Below are 21,277 nucleotides of genomic sequence, written 5' to 3'. Positions count from 1 at the left end.
TATGAATCCATGGGATTCAGATTCAAAAACATTAATGGCATTTATATTTAATCTACTTATAATGTAAAGGTCATGATGAACTTTATAAATAGATTAAATATGTATGTCAATATTATTTCTAAATCTCTTATTTTTATGGAAAATATTTTGTATCTTTTGAGTTTCAAAACTTGTTATATTGTATGTAATAAGCACAGTGGATTATGAATCCATGGATTCTTTTTTTAGTTTCAAAACTCGTTACTCCCTCCGTCCCAAAATAATTGAGTATTTTGAAAGAAAAAAAAAAAAATATATATATATATATATGGGTATTTTGGAGATGTATATTGGAGTTCTATGTACAAACATTCTAGAATTGTGAAGATTGGCTCAGCATGCATTACGCATTATGGAATGTTTCTTGCGTCATTACGCGTGCACCTTCTGACATTATTTTCTGATGGTATGCACGTATAAGCTTTGCCAAGGAAACCTTTACTCGTGTCAAAGAGTGTAATATTTTGGTTTTAAAAAAGAAAAAGAAAAAGAAAAATGAAGTGCAATATTTAAATTAAAGTGCTTTAACATTAGTAGGATAATTTCTAAATATTTTCAAATGTTAAAGATATATAAGCAAATATTTATTCTAAAAGTAAGCAAATAATTTCTAGGAAGGATGTTTGCGCCTTCTTTATATAAATCTTTATTCTAAAAGTAATATCGATTATTACGGATATTTTAGGGTTTAAATAATAAAAAAAAAAATTAATCAAAATTGATTGTCAAAATGACAGCTTACACATATTTTCAACCGTTGGGAATTTATATGCACATGACAAAGTAGATACTAAAATGACAATAGTGCACATCGAAGCAGATAAGAGAGACCAACAATTTTATAGCTGTCCAGAAAACCTACCACACAATACTCGTCCAGTTTCTACGAGCATCCTCACTTCAAGCACAATCACAAGTAAACCATAACAACACACTAATGCTTACATTAAATTTTTTTTTTTCCCCCTCATTAATTAACTCATCAAAGATACAAATGTGGATTGACAAACAAATACAATTGATACAACTGGTTCTACTCCATGCAATTGCTCACATGCTGCTACTATTCATATTACAGAAACCACCCACCCACTTAATCATGGCTACATGAAAAAGAAGTAAAGAAAAAAGCACTATAGACCCACGCCCGGAAAAGAAAACCTCGAGAAACAGTATATTTGTGCAGAAAGAATCGCAAAGTGCCGACCGAACCCCCCACTCAAACACTAAGCCGATCATATATTACCTCGCATTTAATTCCGACAGCCCCAGCTTTGTATTGTTTGTCACCCACCTCTTGAATGGACAGATGGGCCGTTGTATAATCAATTTTACACACACATGATCTTCAATCAATCAATCACATACATCGTTTCAAAGCAACCCAGCAAGCATAGCACCAGGATCCGATAATGCACTTGGTGAGTTCGTTGGTTGAGCTTGTGCAGGTACCCGAGAAGCCGTTGGTATGCTAACTAATTGTTCCTTGACGAACTCCTTTAACCTGTATATATACGTGGTCAGACTATTGCAATTTCAAATAAAGGATAATAGAGAGGGGAACTTTTGCCGACATACTCGAATGTTAACATAGGGTCCCCCGAGGCAACTGTCACGCGCAACTGGGTTCTGTCTGCTGGATCTGTTTCAATTCTCATCTGCGTATTATCACCAAGAAAAGAGAATTAAAAAAAGAAAAAGAAAAAAGACAATCAGATACAGTATTTCACTAATGCCAATACCAATAAATTGACAATAATTGAAGGAATTAATGCTTTTTCAACAAATCCACTTTTAACTAGGCCAACCATAGCCATCAAAAGAGCTAAGAAGCGCAAGTTAAAGAAAAAACCTGACAACTCAGCAACATAAAGTAATGTTTCCCAACACTAGGCATCTAAATGGTAAATAATTTTCTCTGAATAGATAAAGTCAAGTAGGCCAAAATTGAAGGTATAGATGTTCAAGTCCACGAGTTTGACCTTAAATAACCCAGAATGATATCCTTAAGACAATGTAACCTTTTTTTTACTGCAATAAAGATCATAGGAAAAGAAACTAATAACTAGCAATAAAAGGACAATTATGCCTCACCAAGCACAACATGGCTCGTGTACTCTCTGAATAGAAGGTTGTACTTACAACCAAATTATTTGGATTTGGATCCTGAAAAAGGAAACCAAACAGTAAGCAAATTTGGGCATGCATGAGGGAACAACCAGGTAAAAAGAATTGAGAACTTACAAGTCCTGGGCAAACCATCATCCGGCAACTGTTAAATAAGTTTGCCATTTCCACGAGAGGCATTGGTCTTACACCTCTAATCTGCACAATTTTAGAAAGAAAAAAAAAAAATGGTTACAACCGGTGCATTTTACAGTGCTACATGTCAAGCATAGCTGAAGATTAACCATCAACCGAAACCCAACCATTCCTTTTAGATGCCAATTTTACTAAAAAGGCTTTGGCAGCATAATAACCTCGATTAGAATCATTATGGCAAAACCATTTATTCAGGAGTTTCGCAAAGCCCAGGCAAAATTAAAAATGAATAATCAATTACATTTCACCTAAGGACAATGAAATGACAAGACTTGGCACTCCATTTTAACAGGAGGTTGAATGTTTTAGTTGCCAGTTTCAGGCCCGGCATTGTCTCATCTTCAAACTCAATGGGAATGGTTATGGAGAATTCCAACATGATTTCCAAGAAATATTTCTGGATAAAAATCATTGCATCAAATCTCTTTAAAATACGCATGAATTAACTGTAGCAATGCAAATGTATGTGGAAATTACATTGACCAATATAATAGGACTTGTATCTTCGATATTAAAGCAGCAAATTATGTCATAGTAAGAAAGATAAAAGGAGGAGTAAAAGATCAAAACACACAAAAACAATTACTTACTACTTAGGTCAACCAGGAGGCAGGATGTACATACCACTTCTTGAAGTTTCAAAGGTGGTCCAGAAAGAGATCTCCATTGTGGGAAAAAGTCATCAGCAGACATCGAAATTGGCTGAAGAAATTTATTCAATACGGCAGGAAGGCGAAGTTTGACGTTTACCTACAGAAAGGCAACAAGAAGATGCATAAAACTAATAGTAATGTAACTAGATCCTTGTATAGCAGAAGCATAAAGCAAAGAAATTCTCATATAAGTAATACCACGTGTGTTCCAAACGTATAGGAAAAGTCAAGAACTGCTACGTCCCTACTTGGACGGAGGTTGACAACTTCAAGTGGGCATTGCACCTAATAACCAATAAATTAGACACAGTCAGGAGGGGTAAAAATACAAAAGATAAGAGCAGTTAAGCGATTCAACAACCAGTGATCAATTTAAAAATAAAACCAGTGATGTAACCTGTGCTCGTGGGGGAATAGTTTCAGGTACTAATGACAGCTCTATCTTCAAATGGGAAGGTGGCAATATCAAAGCTTGAACTGAAACAAGTGGAGCAGTGTTCTTGTTTCCCAAGAAAAGAACAAATCGCCCATGCTGTGCTCGCCACTCAGCTTTAATGCCAATCTGGGATGTCATTTAAAAAGAAAATCGCTATCAACTCCTATTACCATTCAATCAGCCTACTTGGAATAGAACAATAAGTCGTAATTAAGTTCCAACACATTACAGACATGGAAACTTTAGGACTGAATACCTGAATATAAGGATCCTCGTAAAGAACACCACTATCCTTAAGACATAAAGCGTTAAATCTGTCTGCAATATTTCCTATTGGCTGAAAACATGTAAGAAAAATGAGATAATAGAAAAATTAACAGAATTTAAATATCGCCACTACTTAAAATGAATGACTGCATATATTAACCAATTCATTTCAAAGTTGATAAAGCTAAATATATTGTAGCCAAGAAATGAGGTATGCTACTGATACATTACAGTATGGATTGACTAGACTATAAGAGATATCCCTACATAATAAAAGATACTATACCAAAGTCTGAACAATTCCCAGTTGAGTGCCCAACCACTGGACTTGGGGCTCAGTAGTTACGAGATGCCAGTCCAATAACAAAAATCAAGGGATCAAGCATTAAGTCCTGATTGGGCCAGTGCACGAGACTCCCTCCACTTTGAGGTCTGGGGAGGGATGTATGCAGCCTTATATTCGAGGCTGTTTCCCATTAACATCCAATTTAATAACTATACACATTCCAGGCAGTTTTTTGCTGTAAGTTTGGCAGTTCACACACTTCCCAAGAGTCCATAGTCCAGCATATCAATAATGGGTTTTGTGATGTTGTGGCCCGACGAATTTTTTACCCATTTTTTGCTCATGGGTCGTGGACTCTAATTAGTCTCTTGTTGCTCGATATATAAGGTCGCTTAGGGTTTGGAGTGGTGTAAGAGAGAGACTCTGAAATTCGTACAGAAACATAGTGAGGGGCTGAAAACTTGTAATCTCCAATTTTACACATAGTGAAGACTTTTGCCGGATCCCAACCGTGGATGTAGGCTGTTGCCGAACCACGTATAAATCTTTGTGTTCTTTGTGTGGTGTGTTTACTTTTCTGTCGTGATTCTTGGTTCTATCTTGGGTTCGTTGCGTTTGCCATAACAGGTTTCTTGGCAGCAGTAGGAGTGCATTTGGGGTCAACCTGGTTTTGGTATCGTGTTGCTCCCATTTTGACATGTGCAATGATTTGTGAACTGGTTTAGTTGTGTTGAGGCTTAATTCCTTCTTGTCGTGCTCACAGGGTAGCAATATGAGAGCTTCCCATATTATGTCAATACTTAAGCTCTGATACCCGTCAGAGTTGGGTGGCCAGAGACTGTCCAGTTGATCACATCCCAAAAGAAAACCAACCCAACAATTTGAACTGATACTGATGCACATTAATAGATAAATTCACAGTATTTCAAAAGGTCAAATTGGATCTGGCTGAATCAAGATGACTAATGAGGAAAAGCAACCTGGTCAAGGCAGGGAGTTGCAGCGGACCAAGCTAATTCAAACTGAAGAATTTTACATAATGCAAGAACCAACACTAGAATGGGAAACCAAACAATACTACTTTTCATAAATTTGCCCTGGTAGACACCTACCACATTCTTCCAACTAAGGGGCAATTCTTGAGTCCTCAAATTTTGCGGATTAGAGCGGTACCTGAATATGGGATTTGACTTGGTTAAACGGCACGCAAATTTGATCTATTGGGAAGTGATTTCGAAATTAAAACTGAAAAAAGCGGCATTGGGCAAAGACTGAAACACCAATGTCTTTGCTCCCGCTGTACAGACCACTAGCCAAGGGTTCAAAGATTTTATTTAATTCATCAAGACAAGTAGGCAAGTAAACATATGCTAAACAGTAAGCATATATATGAAAATGTACATATATCTTCCACACACGTGTACTATTGTGATCTGGAAACTCTCACAAACTTACAATATTCTAAAGTTCCTGCTCTTGCTCTATGCTCAGGTAACCTAGCGAGGCATCTCATCTCTAGGTCACACAAAACCTCCATTACTGCAACCTCTAATTATTTGATTAAATATATATGCTATTGTTGTATAAGCCAAGTCTAATTGGGCAATTCATGCAAAAAGAGGATGTAAAGAACAAAGTAAAAAATAACCAAATCAAGCTCTCATAGTAAATTTTATCACACAAACGCATTAAATCATTATGTATTACAGATGACTGTCATCTTTCAGAGAAACAAGAAAAAATATTTTATATTTTCCAATTTTTGAGTCAATGCCTCACGCAGATTATGCCTAAACATAAACTCAACTAGCTGATATAAGATCTACCTAATAATCACTGTCCGTCTAGGCTGAAAGGCATGCATTAACGTACTCAAAGTACTTTCTAAGAGGCAAATGCCCAGGCAACTACCGACTACATTGAGACAGATCTCAAATGTCAAATACAGAAGTATATTCTCCACAAATTTTAAGGTATTCACTTGTTCCAGGAGATTCATACTTCCAAAATTTCATTATTTTATTGGATACCAAACACTATATATTTCTAATAATATATGTTGAGCTTGCTAACAGATAGCTGCTACAAACTCAACATGCATAAAGAGTCTTAGAGAACAGTACAAAAAAGAAACACCAACGTCATCCAGTTATCAAATGAAACATAATAAATGATCGTTCAAAAAAAAACACTAAAGCGTGAATTAAATCAACCAAAAGCAGTACCTGGACAGCATTTGTCTGCTCATCAACAGGTGTAATGGCCAGGGTCTCTTCTGCGTTTGAAGCGCCTTCCAATCCAGATACCAAATTGTGCTCAGAATGGATGGCGGCACCAGGAGGGCCTTCAATAGCTGGTGGACCTAAGAGATCACCAAGGATATCAGGAGGTTGAGGATCCACTATGCTAAGAGCCCCATTTTCCTCGGTCAACCCTTCTGCTAAGTTATCATCCTGTCCAAAGAATCAACCTTATATTGATATTAAACAGAAACTGAAAACCAGTGAATCTTCAATGTCCTCTCTATGGATCATAAACATACACAAAAAGAAATCTCACCACATTGCTTATGCTAGGCACCTTTACCAGAGTAAGCTGGTTCACAGGTGGAGTTCCATTTGCTGGGCGTTGGTCAGTGACTACCAAAGCATTAGAAGTCTGCTGCTGGGCCCGCAACTTGATAGCACTTTGCTCCGCGGTATCAGCTTCAGTGTCTTCGGCTTTTTTGATCAATGCAGACTAAATTTTACAGAAGATATTCCAGTTAGAATAAATAATCTTTATACATGCATACATAAACAAATGAATACATTAGACATATAACCACCAGCCTATTCGGCTAAGCGCCTTAGCACGTATGAATATATAATATAACCTTTTAGAATGTGACAAGCCTAGCAATATATATATATATATATATATCAAAAGAATAATAGGAGAACAAACTGTTTACAATCAAACGTAGCAAAGACCAAACACATACCTGGCGCTCAGGAAACTTCGGCATTTCAGCCAATATATCCATTAAATCTGCACCTTTCCTACTCAATGCAAAATATTCAGCAGCTCTTTGCTGAATCTCAACATCAATGCAACTCTCGTATCTGAAATAATGAATGATAGTGTAAATAATTTCACGGGATTTTGTGACAAAGCACAAACTGTAACAGCTAAATTAACATCCAGTATTGGTTAATCTCACTTGCTGAATATTGCCCAGATTTGATTTTGTAGTTCCGGGTCTGGGGGTTGAGTGTGCATCAAAATCTTGGCATATGTTGAAAGAAGAATAGGAATTGTTGGAGTCCTGAAGGATGCATCATCTCAAATAAAATTATTAAATAATGAGCAGAAAATGTTATCAATAGAGGATAAGAAGAGCAAATGTTTGAGTGCCTTACGAAACAGTAGGAAGTTTCTCATGTATGATGCTAAAAATTTCCTTTGGACTGCATCCAGGCCGTCTAGCCAGAAGGTGGCTGTATTCGCCAAGGAGATAAGCACTTACCTGCGCCATACAACAAATTCCAAAATATATATTTATACAGTACAACTTATATGACCCAATAAAAAGTTATTTCCACAATTGACACAACCTCTCAAACAATCCTTGTAAGGCATTATTTATGTATATAAGATGTATTACGAAGAAAATGAAAAGCCCAAGAAAGAAAGAAACTGAAATTTTGCACGGGTACAGAGCTCAAGTTAATCAGGTGTACGGCATTAGTAAAACAAAAAACAAAATTTTAGCTCAGTCACAGAGCTCAACTCAATAGTGTATCAAAACAACTTGGGGTTCAATGCCAGCTTTTTCTACAATTCAGCACCACAGGTCCATAAAAATTTAAATTTTACAAGAGATTTACCATCATTGAACTATATAAAGGAATTTGAAGGCTCTCTCTTTCACATTTTGCGAAAAAATTAAATTAAGGATAGGCAGATTTGCGCACCTTGACCATTGTCTCATGTATAGCAGGCTTATCAAGATACTCCCTGGCTTTTACCGCTGCATAAGGCTGAAAAGAAATATAAAGTGCAAGAGAAATAGCAATAAGCTGAACCTCACATGAAGAGACAGCCACCAATGTAGTGAACTATGAAGCATGTAAAACAAAAGTTTTAGTCACCTGTAGGTCTTCGTTATTGGTAACAAACTGCACAACACGAAACCAAATGTCATCACTGACAAAATCTCCTGCTTTGTCGATCAACTGAAGGATCACGTCCACATACCTGCATAGTGACACAAAAATGATAAGGGTACCAATATTATGAAAAAAAATGTATTTTCAATTGCATAATTACATCAATACTTTTTAGTGAAGGCACCACATGAATCCAAAACTCCGAAAGTTCAAGATGGATAATTACAAAAAATAAACTTTCAACATAAATGCATTGACAGAAAAGGCGAGCAAAAAATTCAAACAGCATAAACTATGCATGTCCCTTACTTCAAATAGATGATTGTCAAAAATAAAGTGTGTCAACCTCCAATCCCCAACCCAGGCACAACCTTTTGACAGATAATGAGTCATCCACAAATTTTTCCACCTTCTAGGTTACCGTGTTTAAATATATGTTGGACTTAGATAGATGTGTTACATGTGGTGTGTCTAAGCGTCAATGTTATCAAATACCCAAACCGTTGGATACTAAAAAAAAAGTGAGACATTCACATTTCTAGAGTAGATCCGTGTTTTGTGTAACATAAAGTGTAAATTATAGGAAAGTCATATGTTTTGAAGTACTAAGTAACAAAAGAAACAAATAAAGATTTTAAGGTACAATTATGCATTAAACATGAATAATATGCTTTCAGGGTTCAGCTACTTTTTCATTTAGAGTGTCCATTAAAATAGGTTAGACAGGATCAAGGTTGAATTTTCCTACAAGTGCACTAAAAAATGAGGGAAAAAACCTTCCACTCTCTCCGTCCCAAAATTCTTGGCTGTTTTGGGGAATTCAACTTTTTATGATGGTAGGTTTTTAATATTTTTTTGTTGTATTGATAAGAGTGAATTTTTAAATTTATCCTTGCTAAAAGATAAAAGAGTTCTCCGAAATTAGTGCACTTGTTTAATAAAGTAAATGTCAAAACGGTAGTTTAGGAATGTTATAAAAAGTAGTACATCCATTTTAGGAATGGGACATGCATTTTGGGACGTCCCAAAATAGAAAGATGGACAAGTATTTTGGGATGAAGGGAGTATAACTTATTTTAAAAATTATAAATACCAAAGATGAAATGTTTAAATCAAAACCCAAAGTAATGCCATACCTTTTATTGGCTAATGGTGATATTATTCAAGTGAGACTGTTTTGTAACACTTCGAGTAATTTAAAGGAGAGAATAAGAGAACTGTGATGCCTTGATGATGTTCTTTGGTCTTTACTCATGGAATAACTAAATGAATTTTAAAGACAGGTTTTCTAGTCGTTTAGTTCCAGACTTTATGTAAATAAACTCTTTAATCTTAATCAAACAATCTCATGTTGCTTATTGTTGAAAGATATAAAATTGAAGAGAGAAATTTAAACATGAAGAACGCAAGGATAGACACAAAAAGCCCAAAGGGCTACATCACTCTTCTTATATTATCTCTTAATATTGTTTACAATCAGCACCTCTATTTATCAGTGAAAGAATACAAGTGATAAATATGAAAAATACATTGATCGAAGATTCATAAAATCAATCCCATAAATCACTCCAAGCAATATTCTATCATAGGCTAATAACACTCATACGATAATCTATAGAGTAGAGTATGTTAAACCTGCTCTGATACCATGTTGAAAGAAATAAAATTGAAGAGAAATATAAATATGAAGAACGTAAGGATAGACACACAAAGCCCCAAGGACTACATCACTCTTATTATATTATCTCTTAATATTGTTTACAATTAGCACCTCTATTTATAGGTCAAAGAATACAAGTGATAAATATGGAAAATACATTGATGGAGGATTCATAAAATCAATCCCATAAATCACTCCAATCAATATTCTATCATAGGTTAATATCACTCCTATGATATTCTCCAACACTTATACTGATAAAACCTAGCACCTTTATCAATAAATTTTGAGATTTAAAAGACTCTTCTATTCTAAACTTCCAAATTGGTCATTTGACATATTTGATTGTCTTTTATATCAAAACAAGTAAAAGAATCGGAAGGCGATATGGCAAACCTATAGGTCATAGGTTTCCATTTTCTACGAGGGATGAGACTGTAGGAGGAATGAATACACATAAATATATATATATATATATATATATTAAAAAGAAGAGACAGAAAATCCCAGATGGCTATGGTGGATTGTATAACGAGGACTAAAAAGTACTTGGACAATAAATTTTTCTACATATTCTCTCTGGCAATTCTGTTAGCCTATTTAACTAATATAGCCAAACAACTCTTTGGTAACTATATTACTTCGTATAACACTGCCACGGCCAATTTTGTAAACAGAAGAGCACAAATGTTCCAACCCGAAGGGCCTTTGTCATCAAACAAAGAGAGTATCATCATCACCTCCTCATTCTAATAAACATGAAAAACAGAAGGCAGTCACATAAAATATTGATAGCCAACCATATGAGAGTATGTTGATAACTACACAACCAGAAGGTTTAACCACATAAAAGCCATCAAATGGTCCTCTTTGCAGGATCCTTCATGATACTTTGATATTAACAGCCTCATTTTAAGCAATTGAAACTCAGACCAATATTTGCACCATTCTGAATTTTTTCCCTTGTCCATGTACGAAGACGACTTGTATGCAGTTGAAGACTCTCTTAGTTTTTTTCCTGAACAATTCTCTCTTAATTTCATTCTCATAGATGACAATCAATTTAATGTAATGAAAAACATTTTCTTTCTTATTTGGCATTAATCAACTGAAGTTCAAGACATGCTTTCAAATACACCTGTAGCATGCAATTACAGTTCAACTGGGAAACCACAATAATTTAAGAGTTGTAAAGTTAAACAGTTTCTTCTATACTTTAGACTATTAGAGGGTGGCCCTGATTTTGTATTCTTAAATATTCATATAAATCATGCAATAGAGTAGTTTTTTTTTTTTTTTTTTTTTTTTTGTTGTTGTTGTTGTTGTTGTTGTTGTTGTTGTTGGTAAATTGTGAATAACAATAATAATAATAATAATAAAACCTAGAGCTATTTGAGTTTTCCCACCGTGTCTACGGTTTCAGGAATGTGACTGAAAAAACACAAGCATTACCAAAATCTAATTTACAAAATTTTCACATCCTCAAGTCTTCTGCTGTATATGGCTAATTGAGATAAGAAATCGAAACCAGTAGCTATTCTTGAGACTATCATAAGGTGAAACATATAAATCATTCTCTCATTTCCTCAGATAGACTAAACTTTTGCAAACAACAGTAACCAATTTCATGCCCATGCATTCTAGAGGTTCAATGATTTAAAATCATGCATCAATTCAAGTATATCCTCTCTGATTATATTCAATTATCTGAACAGTATCATGTTCTACAATTCCATCCAAGTATGAAATATATGCCTCTTTAACAGAAGAACCATATTTACCATGATAGATCGGGGGCAAACTTTTCCGCAAGGATAGCAGCTTTCAAAGACAATTCTTCACGCATTGCAAAGTCAGCTGTGCTGAGATACTGAAAACAGATGAAGATCAGTTGCATGTTTCTTTTGTTCTCTTGCAAGGGAATTTGTCAGTCTTATTATTAGAAAGTGCAACTATAGATACTTCAGAAGGAACTGTCGCTTAAAATCAAATGAAGTTACCATTTTGTCTAGCAATATTGTACCTGCAACAATTCTTCAACTATGTCCTTTGCATTTGAAACATCACACATGCCATACAGTAGATCAAGAGCACGCCTCCGGATACTAGGGGTGTAAAGAAACATCTTTAGTAAGAAAAGGTAAATTTTAACTCAACAACTCAAAAGTAAAAATGATAATGACAGATATTCAAACAAAAAATGCTAGCACAATATGAAATCAAATTATGACCATTATTTTAAAAAAAAAAAAAAAAAAAAAAAAAAAAAGGTATTTGTTTCAAGAATCTAACTATAGAATTGATGGTAACTGCAAGTTATATAAGAGTTAGTTCAAATGTCCTTGATTTCACATTCTGAAACTTGGCCTGATTGATGAATCAGTATGGATGAAATCAACACTTCAGACCACTGAAACAGCACAGTACAGGCTATGGTATCAGGTAAAGAGATCCATGTAAAAAGTAAGATCCACGAAAGATGCACATTAAAATGATTTTCCAAATCCAAGATGACCAACGTTGTACGGTAAGGATGCAAGTTCAACAAAGCCGTCACCTAACATGTGCCTGACTAAATACTAATATATGCAGTGATGAAGGTAAATTATATCTCCAAGAAAACACAATGCTCAAGTTTAACCTGATGTCAGGATCCTTCAACGAGGTTATTATCTGGGCTTGGTGTCTTTTAATAATGTCCTGAACATCTGTAACCATCAACATCCGAGTCATATTCTCCTGCACCAAAGGAATACACACCATAAAATCAGACAGTAGAAACAAGGTCAACCTTCTAAGTTCAAACACTGCACACTCCAATTTGCTATGCTTCAGATAGAGGTTGTATGACAAAGAGAAAAAATTGTGTTCCCACACGACTTACCAAACCAAGATATCTAATATTTGGCTCACGCACAGCAATAAATTTCCCAAGCAAGGCAACACACTGAGACATCATATCTTTTTCAGCATCAAGATGCATGACCTGCGATAAGGTGGGTAGAATAAACAAAACCATAAAGAATCCCCCAAACAACCTTCATAAGGCAAAAACAATTCTCAAGCCAAACATGAAAATAGAAAATTCAAGCTAAGGACAGTAATTCTTTGAAAAATAATCAACAATCGACAGACATTTAAAAGGAATTCAGCAAACCCTGCATCCTACATGTTGGCAATCCAACCAACAGTCAGTGGCAGCACATGCAATGTGGGATTTTTCATCAATAGTTTCAGAAAGATATATCTAGACCATGAGAAATGAAAAAAAAAAAATAGAAGAAACAAATTAAAAAATTTCCTTTCTCCATCAAGACAAATTGGAAATCTGATAATCCTCCTATAACAGAACTCTTATAAGAACTGTTGATACCAAAAAGTTAAGAGATACAACATATTGAATAGTGGCAAAAAATGACCAAACCCATCAATCCGCCCAATAATTAATGGGTTTGGTTAAAATGGGTTGAATATGGGTACCCATATTCAACCCACATTCACTGGCCCATTATCTCACCTAATTCTTCACACACCAAAACCAACCTTAATTCTCCAATCTCATCTGCTGCTCTCTCTCTCTCTCTCCACCCACGTATTCTCTCTCTCTCTCTCTACGATTTCTCTCTCTATCATAATCCCTTTTTTTTTTTTTTCTCCCTCTCTCTCTCTCTTCGGCTCACTTAAGATCCCCCCTTTCTAAGATTTCCTCTCTATGAATATATATCTTGATATCCCTCTATTTCTATGATTTTTGTCCTCGTCTCTCTCTATATAAATATAAATATATATATATATATTTTTCTCCCTATAAAGCCAGTAGTATATCACTAATACAATAATACAATAAGGGTGAGGCACATAAACTTTTCACTGTTCACTGTGAATTTTTTTGCTCCTTATTCTACCAATGCATTTAACTTGATTTGGTAGGCACCACCATTTTTTGTTCCTCTCTTTACCAGTAGTACATCTCTGTACATAATTTAAAAATAAAAAAATAAAAACTGCGTATATTGAGTGATTTGGGTATTGTGAACAGGTCGGCTCTTGTAAATGAACCGGATCTTGTAAGCGGTTTGGGTTATGCAAAATGAAACAGGCCTTGTAAACGAGTCAACCCATGCTAACCTAGATCCAGATGATGTGAATGTTAAAATTTTATAAAATAGTATAAAAGTTGAGGAATTTTTTTAAAAAAAATTGTAGAATATATATGAATCAAATGGTTTTCAACCTTTTAATTACCTCACTTGAATAGAAAATTAGCAATTAAAATTAGTTTTTTTCTCAATTTTTTCATTACATTAAAATGGAAATAAAATTTTACTGAAAAATAGTAAGAATGTATTAAAAAGAAGAAGCAGAAGAAAGAAAGAAAGAAATTAAAACCGGTCATTGAGTCATTACGGGTTGACCCAACCCATATACAACCCGCTTCAATCGGTAGGATATGGATTACAACCCATATTCAACCCACCCACATTTGACACGGCCCAAATCCAACCCAACCCGCCCATTTGCCACTCCTAATTTTTTATTTTTTATTTTGATAAGTAAAATACATTTGCCACCCCTAATATTGAAGAAGGAATAGAAGAATTATACTCTAGCCACCAACAAAAAGGGCAAAAAAAACAACCGATCATCTTAAGAAAAGGCCACCAACGAGGCACACTCAGCAGCTGCAAACACCAATCAAGTATAAGGAATGCTTGAAGTGGACTGCAATTTTAGGCTTGGTTATTGTATCTACTGGAGAACATTAGGAAAGGTAGGAATCGAATGGCCAACGAATTTTTCCAACAAGATTCTAAAAGAAGGAATAATGCCATACACGTAGAATAAAAACACGTTAGTACCTATTTACAAAAACAAATGGGATACAAAATTGCAACAATTATAGAGGAATTAAATTAATGAATCATACAATGAAACTATGCGAAAGGATGACAGAGTAAAGATTAAGGGAAGAAACCACAATATCTGATAACCAATTTGGATTTATGCCAGCGAGATCCACAATGGATGTGGTTTACTTAATAAGACAACTAGTTGAAGAATGTAGGCATAAGTAAAAATATCTATATATGGTCTTTATAGATGTAGCAAAAACATATGATGGATTGCTAAGAGAAATGATCAGGTGGGCTTACAAAGAAAACAAATTCCTCTAGAAATGATAAACATTATTCAGGATATGTATGCAAACACCACGCACTATATGCAGTGAGACTAGTGACTTTTCTATTAACGTGCGATTGCACCAATGATCTACACTAAGTCTATATTTATTCACAATAACTTTAGATGAGATCCAAAAGACTTATGAGGAGACATTCCATGGTACATGTTTTGTGCCGATGACCTAGTGTTATTGGACATTTCTAAACAAAATTAGCAATAAAATTAGAAAGGTAGAAATGTGTTAGAATCAAAAGGTTTAAGAATTAGTAGGACTAAAACTGAATAGACGATTTTTTTTTTTTTTTTTTTTTTTGATAAAGTAAAAATTTAAATTTAGTGAAGAGTCGGATACTGATAATGTATTAGTCACAGTTCAAAACCAAAAGATTATGCAAAGTGACCATTTAGGGTCAAAAATATAAAAAAATAAAGCAGAGATGGACTAGTGATTTTTTTTTGCGCTAAAAGAATAAGAAAATAAACTAGAAGGAAAGTTTCATAGAACATTTCTTAGGCCAACTATTTTATACAGTGCGAAATGTTGGACTTTAAAAAATAAATAAGAACAGCGAATCCATGTAGCAAAAATTAAAATGTTAACATAGATTACAGTAGGAGTGACTACAAGAGAGAGAGTTACTGACCAAAATGTGAGGGAGAAATTAGGTGTGGTGCCTATTAGTGATGAAATACGAGAAAGTAGACTTAGGTGGTAAGAAGATGAAATCTAATTTACGTACAAGGTAAGGGACTTAGAGGACGATCAAAATCATTATGGAATGAAATTATTAAAAATGAATTTACAAGGTTAAAAATTATATGAGAGATGACCGGTAATAAAAAAGAACAGAAAAGAGAATTCATGTGGCTGGCTTGTAATAGAAAACAACAGAAAAAAAAAAATTCATGTGGCGGACCCCATTAAGGCAAGAATGATAATGATGGCAACTGTACCTTACGGGATTATAGTCACCACAACAGATCATTTCCCAACTCCTTGGGGACTGTATCTACAGGATTATCTGCTGTAAATATCTTTTATATTGACAATCCCATGAGACATGACATCGCAAATGTAACTGATATCGAAACATCAACATGGTCAGATCTCTCATGAGACATTTTTTTTGTTCAGATGTATGGTCCTCTAGTCAGTGCCCAAGTAACTCCTTCAGAAACCGAAATCACAAATCAAACCTCTCAACCAAATAGTTTCTTTCACTGCCTCAGTCACCACCATGTACTCCGCCTCTATTGCGTATAAAGGCTATTCAGAGCAAGTTGCTTTCCAACTGATGGTAAAACCCAAAAGAGCGAAGACATATCGCATCAGAGATTACCTTTCTATCTAAATCACCAGCATAATTAGAATCCACAAACCCAGAAACACTGCCTGAATCTTCATTGCCTCTACCATAAACTATATTCAAATCCATATACCCTTATTTATAAGTATTCAAATCCACATAACTTTGCAACGAGCCTTCTGCCTTACATCTCCAATTGCTGGAATTCCTTAATTCTTATTAAGACTCATTTGCAACCAGCAATTTCTTACTTTAGGTGGTTTCTCCAGCTACCAAATGTGATTCCTATGTATAGACTCAAATCACCTCACGATAGCAACAAACTACTAAGTAGATGTACTGGTTGTGACAGTTTCATGATAGGAGGAAGGATCGCTGAAGCAACTTAGCAAAAATGCAAACTTACAAGAGCAAGGGCTTCAAAGAGAACAGCATGTGATGCATTGTTCTTGTTCACATTTTTCACAACATCAGTTCCCATTAGTATCCGTTGTAAAACCTAAAATCACAGGAATAGAGTTCAGTTAAAATAATATAATCTAATAATATATAAAATAATTTACTTGTAAAGAAGAGAACCTCAAACAATGATCTTCTAGTATTTGGATCTTCGATGGTTGGAAAATATTGTAGGGCCCTCATAATCTTTACCTGCACTGACCAAATACTAGTCAGCATCAAATATAAGTTTGCATCAACTGTAAAAGTCAATTTAATAAAGCTATTACGTAAAATATAAATCAACTGAAACTCAAACATTCATTTTGAAACAAATTTAAGGCATTAGATCGGAAGGAAGAGAAAAACAGTTGAGAAAATTAATTGGAAAAATACTAAAATAACGTATTCTTCCAGAGAAGGTTGATGCCTTCGTGAATATATTGATGATCTTATTTCCTTCAAATCATTCATTGATATAAATATATATATGTATATGTATATGTATATGTATATATATATTTTAATAAGTAATATTGAATTAGAAAGCATCCAAACGGGATCTTTCAATTAATAATCATTCATTAATATTTAAAAAAACAAATAAATAAAAAGAAAAAGAAACAGTTAAGTGTAATCTTAATTTCATGCCCTTAAACATTATTTTTACTACTCTCTTAAGGTGCACCTATAGGAGCAACCTACAAAATGACAACCTTTGACATTAGCACCCTTTTCTTTTCTTTTTTCTAATTTTTTTTTCCACACTGAAGGTATAAATTGGCTGATAACATGCATATTGATTCCTTATCTACTAAGAGATCAATTCTCCCTCTGAGACTTGTAGAAAGGTGATCCCCAAAAGAGAAAAATAAAAAAGAAAAATAACAGATGCGAGAGAACTGGTGACAATGCCCAACATATATGCTATAAACCAACATGGCAAACTAATCAAATTAAAGGCAGTGCTTAAAGTCTCTGAATTACCTGCTTCTGCTTAAGCTACCACATGTACAATAAACAATGAAAACAATTTTAAGCTTTTAGTTCTGTTCTTTTCTTTTTTTGTTCTTTTTCCTCTTTTATATATTTTCTCCCTTTTTTGGTACACAAGGGAATACTCCAATGAGAAAAGCCTGCCATTGCTTTTAGATATGTGGGTTTGATCAGAGCCACTAAATAAATATATAGAATTTGAGGTAGACTTCCAAAATATAAAATAAGCTAAATCATCATACCAATTTTAAATCCATAAATAAGCGAGTTCAAAATAACAAACAACTGTATTTCATAAATCCACCCCAAAAATAATTTCTTAACATTTGGGTGGTGTGAAGGGAGAGCAGAGGGATGAAGAGTGAGAATGATGTAAAAAATAGAGCAAATACAAAAACGTCTTCTTCTTTTTTTCTCCTTTCTAAGCCAAATCCAATACACTAATGTCTGTGTTCCTGCTTGGCTCTTTCCACCCTTTTCATCCTCCCCCTCAACTCATCAAACATTTATGGGTAAAATTCATATTCCTTTTTCACTCGACAAAAAATAAAATAAACCTTTTTTTTTATAAGCAGAAAAAATAAAGCAAACTTCTTTGTTCAAAGGATTGATTTTTGATTTTGTGCTCTACTTCATGAAAAGTATCAATAAAAAATATATATATATATATATATATATATATATATATATAAAATAAAAAATAAAAAGAAAAAATAGACAAAACCATGTGAATCACTACTTGATTCAAATGATTCTCGCCAGCTTACATGAAATAATTTTACATACAGAGCACCTTGTTTTTCGCCTGGGCAAATTCATCCCCATTTGGCTTTGTTTGTCAAGGAATGGAAATTTCATAATAAAGCCCAACTGGCATTCCATTGTTGTCATGTTACATGTTATATGGTTACAATTATGTATGCTCCCAATGTACCTATGATGTAGCACCAGGTGGACCGGACCCAAAGTATAAGAGAAAGAACACGTCTGTATTCATGGATTTGGTTACCCTCGCTGGCAAGATTCATTTAGAAATTTCTATCGTTTATGTGAAATTTTATATTCATTTGATTCCAAATTTTCTTGGTTTCCCTTTATTTCCTTTGAAAATTTAGAATTAACGAATCTCAGTATCTAAAATCATTGCTGAAATTGGGTGCATAGACTTGCTAAGTTTGAAAGCCATTTCCAATATATCTAATGTGCCTGATGCATATAATTCATGAACATCAAAACTCATTATATATACAATTGATCCAAACAATATAATCCTACATAAATGGATTTAGAATTTTTATATTTTAAATCTGCTAAAATTCAAATATCCAGTTCCAAACCCTAATCCATTTATCCTAATCTCTCTATCACTACAAAATTTAGGGTTCCGTTATATTTGCTTGGTTTACTACAAAATTTTGTGTTATATATTTGATTCTTGAGCCACAGGCATTGATCAGAGCCAAACTGGCTGGTGATTAACTTTTGGCTAGTGTGAGGAAAGAGTTTTAGGAAAAGAGTACACAAACCTGAAGCCAGGGAGAAGGGATACCATAGTAAGTGTATTCTTGCGGAACATCCTGGTTCCTAGCAAGTCTTTCCAATATTTTAACACACTTTGGAACACAACTCCAATATGCATCATGGTTATTTGACACCAAGGCAACAAGAAGGCTCATAGAAGATGTCAAAACACCAAGATCACGTTCATCTAATAGCTGTGCCATTCGATCTGACCTGAAAAATGAATCACAAAAGACTTGATAATATAAGCGTAAGAAAGTTATCAGAAGGAAAATTTCCCAACCCAAACAATCTACATCCATTCATACCAGCCATCTACATTAACGACATCTGGATTTTTCCTATATAGGCGCAGGAGACACAGTGCTGCCTTCTTTCTCACAAGCGGTCGGCAACTGCTGGAAATCTGAAGCAAATGAAGTAGTTACCAGCATTTATATATCACTAATGCCAATTAAAGTCTAAAACTATTTCCTCTTACAAGTAATTTCTGAACATCAGGTGCTAATGATTCGGCAAACTCTCTTCCACCAATATTCCCAACCTGAATAGAGGCATACAAATTGGAAACAATATGGTAACCAATATGTGAACAATAATTATTTTTAAGAAGTAACCACACACACACACACAAACCAAAAAGAAAGAAAGAAAGAACAAATTCAAGTAAAACCAAAGGGGGGAAATATTCAATTGATATAAAACAAGTCTAGATTAATATATGAATATCAGATGCTTAATGGAATGACCTCTATACTCGTCTTCCATAAGTCAATATCAGCATTCAGACAGAAAAAAGTACAAAAGCATTATGACTTTAACATGCATTCATACTGAACATTCACTTTTCTTCTTCATTTTATTTTATTTTGGTGGGGGATGAGAGGTGTTTTGTGTGTGGAGATAAGACATGGGAAACTGATTAGGAAAGGATTGTGAAACGGGAAACAATAAAATATAGTTCAAGCTAGGAAAGGAAAAGCTTAACAGAAACAAGATTTACCCTTCCAAACTACCCTCCCTTGAATAAGAGGGCAGAAGTGCCACGTAATTGACATCATTGTGGAGCAGCCTACTTAACCAAAGCATCGGCTGGAACATTGATGGACCCCAGAAATCCATCCAAACTCAATTCCCAAGGCCATAAACTGATCAACAATCTTTCTAGTCAAACTATTGCATGTATCTGAGCCAATGACCATCGTACCCTTCCAAAGAAGTATCCGCCTTAATTACGAATCTAATGCTGTTCAGATTTGAGAACATGACAATAATATCCATAATGCATCTCAAAAGATGACCTAGATTTCTAATTGGTTTTAGACACAAGAAGGCAATGATCAAGATTAATTTAATTCTCAAAGGGGATGCCAGCATATAGCTGACATAACCTTATTTATGAACAACACAAAGACATAATGATCCAATCACTCGCAAAGAGGCTTAAGGTCACCCCTGTGAAATCCTTAAAGACAGATACCTGCAAGGAAAATTAATAATGAACCCTTCTCCAAAGATCCTCTCCACGGCAACGTATATTCATGTCAATGCTTTCATGCTCACAGTGCACAATTACCATTCCAGAAGCCAATATGTCCTCCTCGAGTGTTAGCTATCCCTAGTCTCTAATACTCCTCCTTCTTTCCGAGATTCCTTCGAGGATGGATCCTTCCTTAGGGTAAGGGCTCATCAAAGTAACCCAGATTCTAGCCAGGTTTCCCAGGATCCCACAAAACAAGAAGCCGCTATTGATTATACTCTATGTCTTGCTCTTGGGTGTGAATGACACCTTCAATTGTTCTAGTATTTCTTTTGAGCCACACAAAAGGGAGGGGCTCTGAATCATAAGGATTATCCATAGAAATTAAGGTCCCTGTTGTGGAGTTTATCTATAACGTATCCTAGAGGTTTATTTGTAAGAGAAGCTCCGTAATGTCTATAGTGAATTCATGCTTGGAGAGAGTGTAAGTGGTCAGCCATTGCTCAAGGTTTACCTAGAGAAGGGGAACTCCACGAG

The 21,277-nt window shown here is 34.7% G+C and overlaps 1 protein-coding gene across 3 annotated transcripts in view; it reads right to left on the bottom strand.

Moving 5' to 3' along the window:
* Window positions 1–860: 860 nt before the first annotated feature.
* The window catches only part of LOC132269943 (AP-2 complex subunit alpha-1-like), a 29,983-nt gene continuing 9,566 nt past the window's right edge, over window positions 861–21,277 (bottom strand). For 2 of the 3 annotated variants that reach the window (XM_059771162.1, XM_059771163.1), the window contains 24 exons: window positions 19,742–19,804; window positions 19,569–19,666; window positions 19,266–19,473; window positions 16,885–16,956; window positions 16,712–16,804; window positions 12,699–12,800; window positions 12,456–12,553; window positions 11,838–11,919; window positions 11,596–11,684; window positions 8,137–8,242; window positions 7,960–8,025; window positions 7,405–7,511; window positions 7,206–7,310; window positions 6,987–7,107; window positions 6,563–6,742; window positions 6,229–6,456; window positions 3,707–3,787; window positions 3,412–3,576; window positions 3,213–3,299; window positions 2,986–3,111; window positions 2,284–2,364; window positions 2,134–2,205; window positions 1,618–1,697; window positions 861–1,543 (listed from right to left, as the gene is read on the bottom strand). In XM_059771162.1, coding sequence (XP_059627145.1) covers window positions 1,414–1,543; window positions 1,618–1,697; window positions 2,134–2,205; window positions 2,284–2,364; window positions 2,986–3,111; window positions 3,213–3,299; window positions 3,412–3,576; window positions 3,707–3,787; window positions 6,229–6,456; window positions 6,563–6,742; window positions 6,987–7,107; window positions 7,206–7,310; window positions 7,405–7,511; window positions 7,960–8,025; window positions 8,137–8,242; window positions 11,596–11,684; window positions 11,838–11,919; window positions 12,456–12,553; window positions 12,699–12,800; window positions 16,712–16,804; window positions 16,885–16,956; window positions 19,266–19,473; window positions 19,569–19,666; window positions 19,742–19,804 — 2,640 coding nt within the window. In that variant the 3' untranslated portion in view covers window positions 861–1,413. Of the gene's footprint in view, window positions 1,544–1,617; window positions 1,698–2,133; window positions 2,206–2,283; window positions 2,365–2,985; window positions 3,112–3,212; window positions 3,300–3,411; window positions 3,577–3,706; window positions 3,788–6,228; window positions 6,457–6,562; window positions 6,743–6,986; window positions 7,108–7,205; window positions 7,311–7,404; window positions 7,512–7,959; window positions 8,026–8,136; window positions 8,243–11,595; window positions 11,685–11,837; window positions 11,920–12,455; window positions 12,554–12,698; window positions 12,801–16,711; window positions 16,805–16,884; window positions 16,957–19,265; window positions 19,496–19,568; window positions 19,667–19,741; window positions 19,805–21,277 lie in introns of those variants that run through there. The other variant, XM_059771164.1, reaches the window with a different exon arrangement.

This window comes from Cornus florida, unplaced genomic scaffold (assembly GCF_030987335.1).
Source record: "Cornus florida cultivar Cherokee Brave unplaced genomic scaffold, ASM3098733v1 CherokeeBrave_3.0.0_Hap2_Chr08, whole genome shotgun sequence".
NCBI lineage: Eukaryota > Viridiplantae > Streptophyta > Magnoliopsida > Cornales > Cornaceae > Cornus > Cornus florida.
The sequence above is the reverse complement of the archived record's forward strand: the minus strand, read 5'-3'. Positions and strand labels throughout refer to the sequence as shown.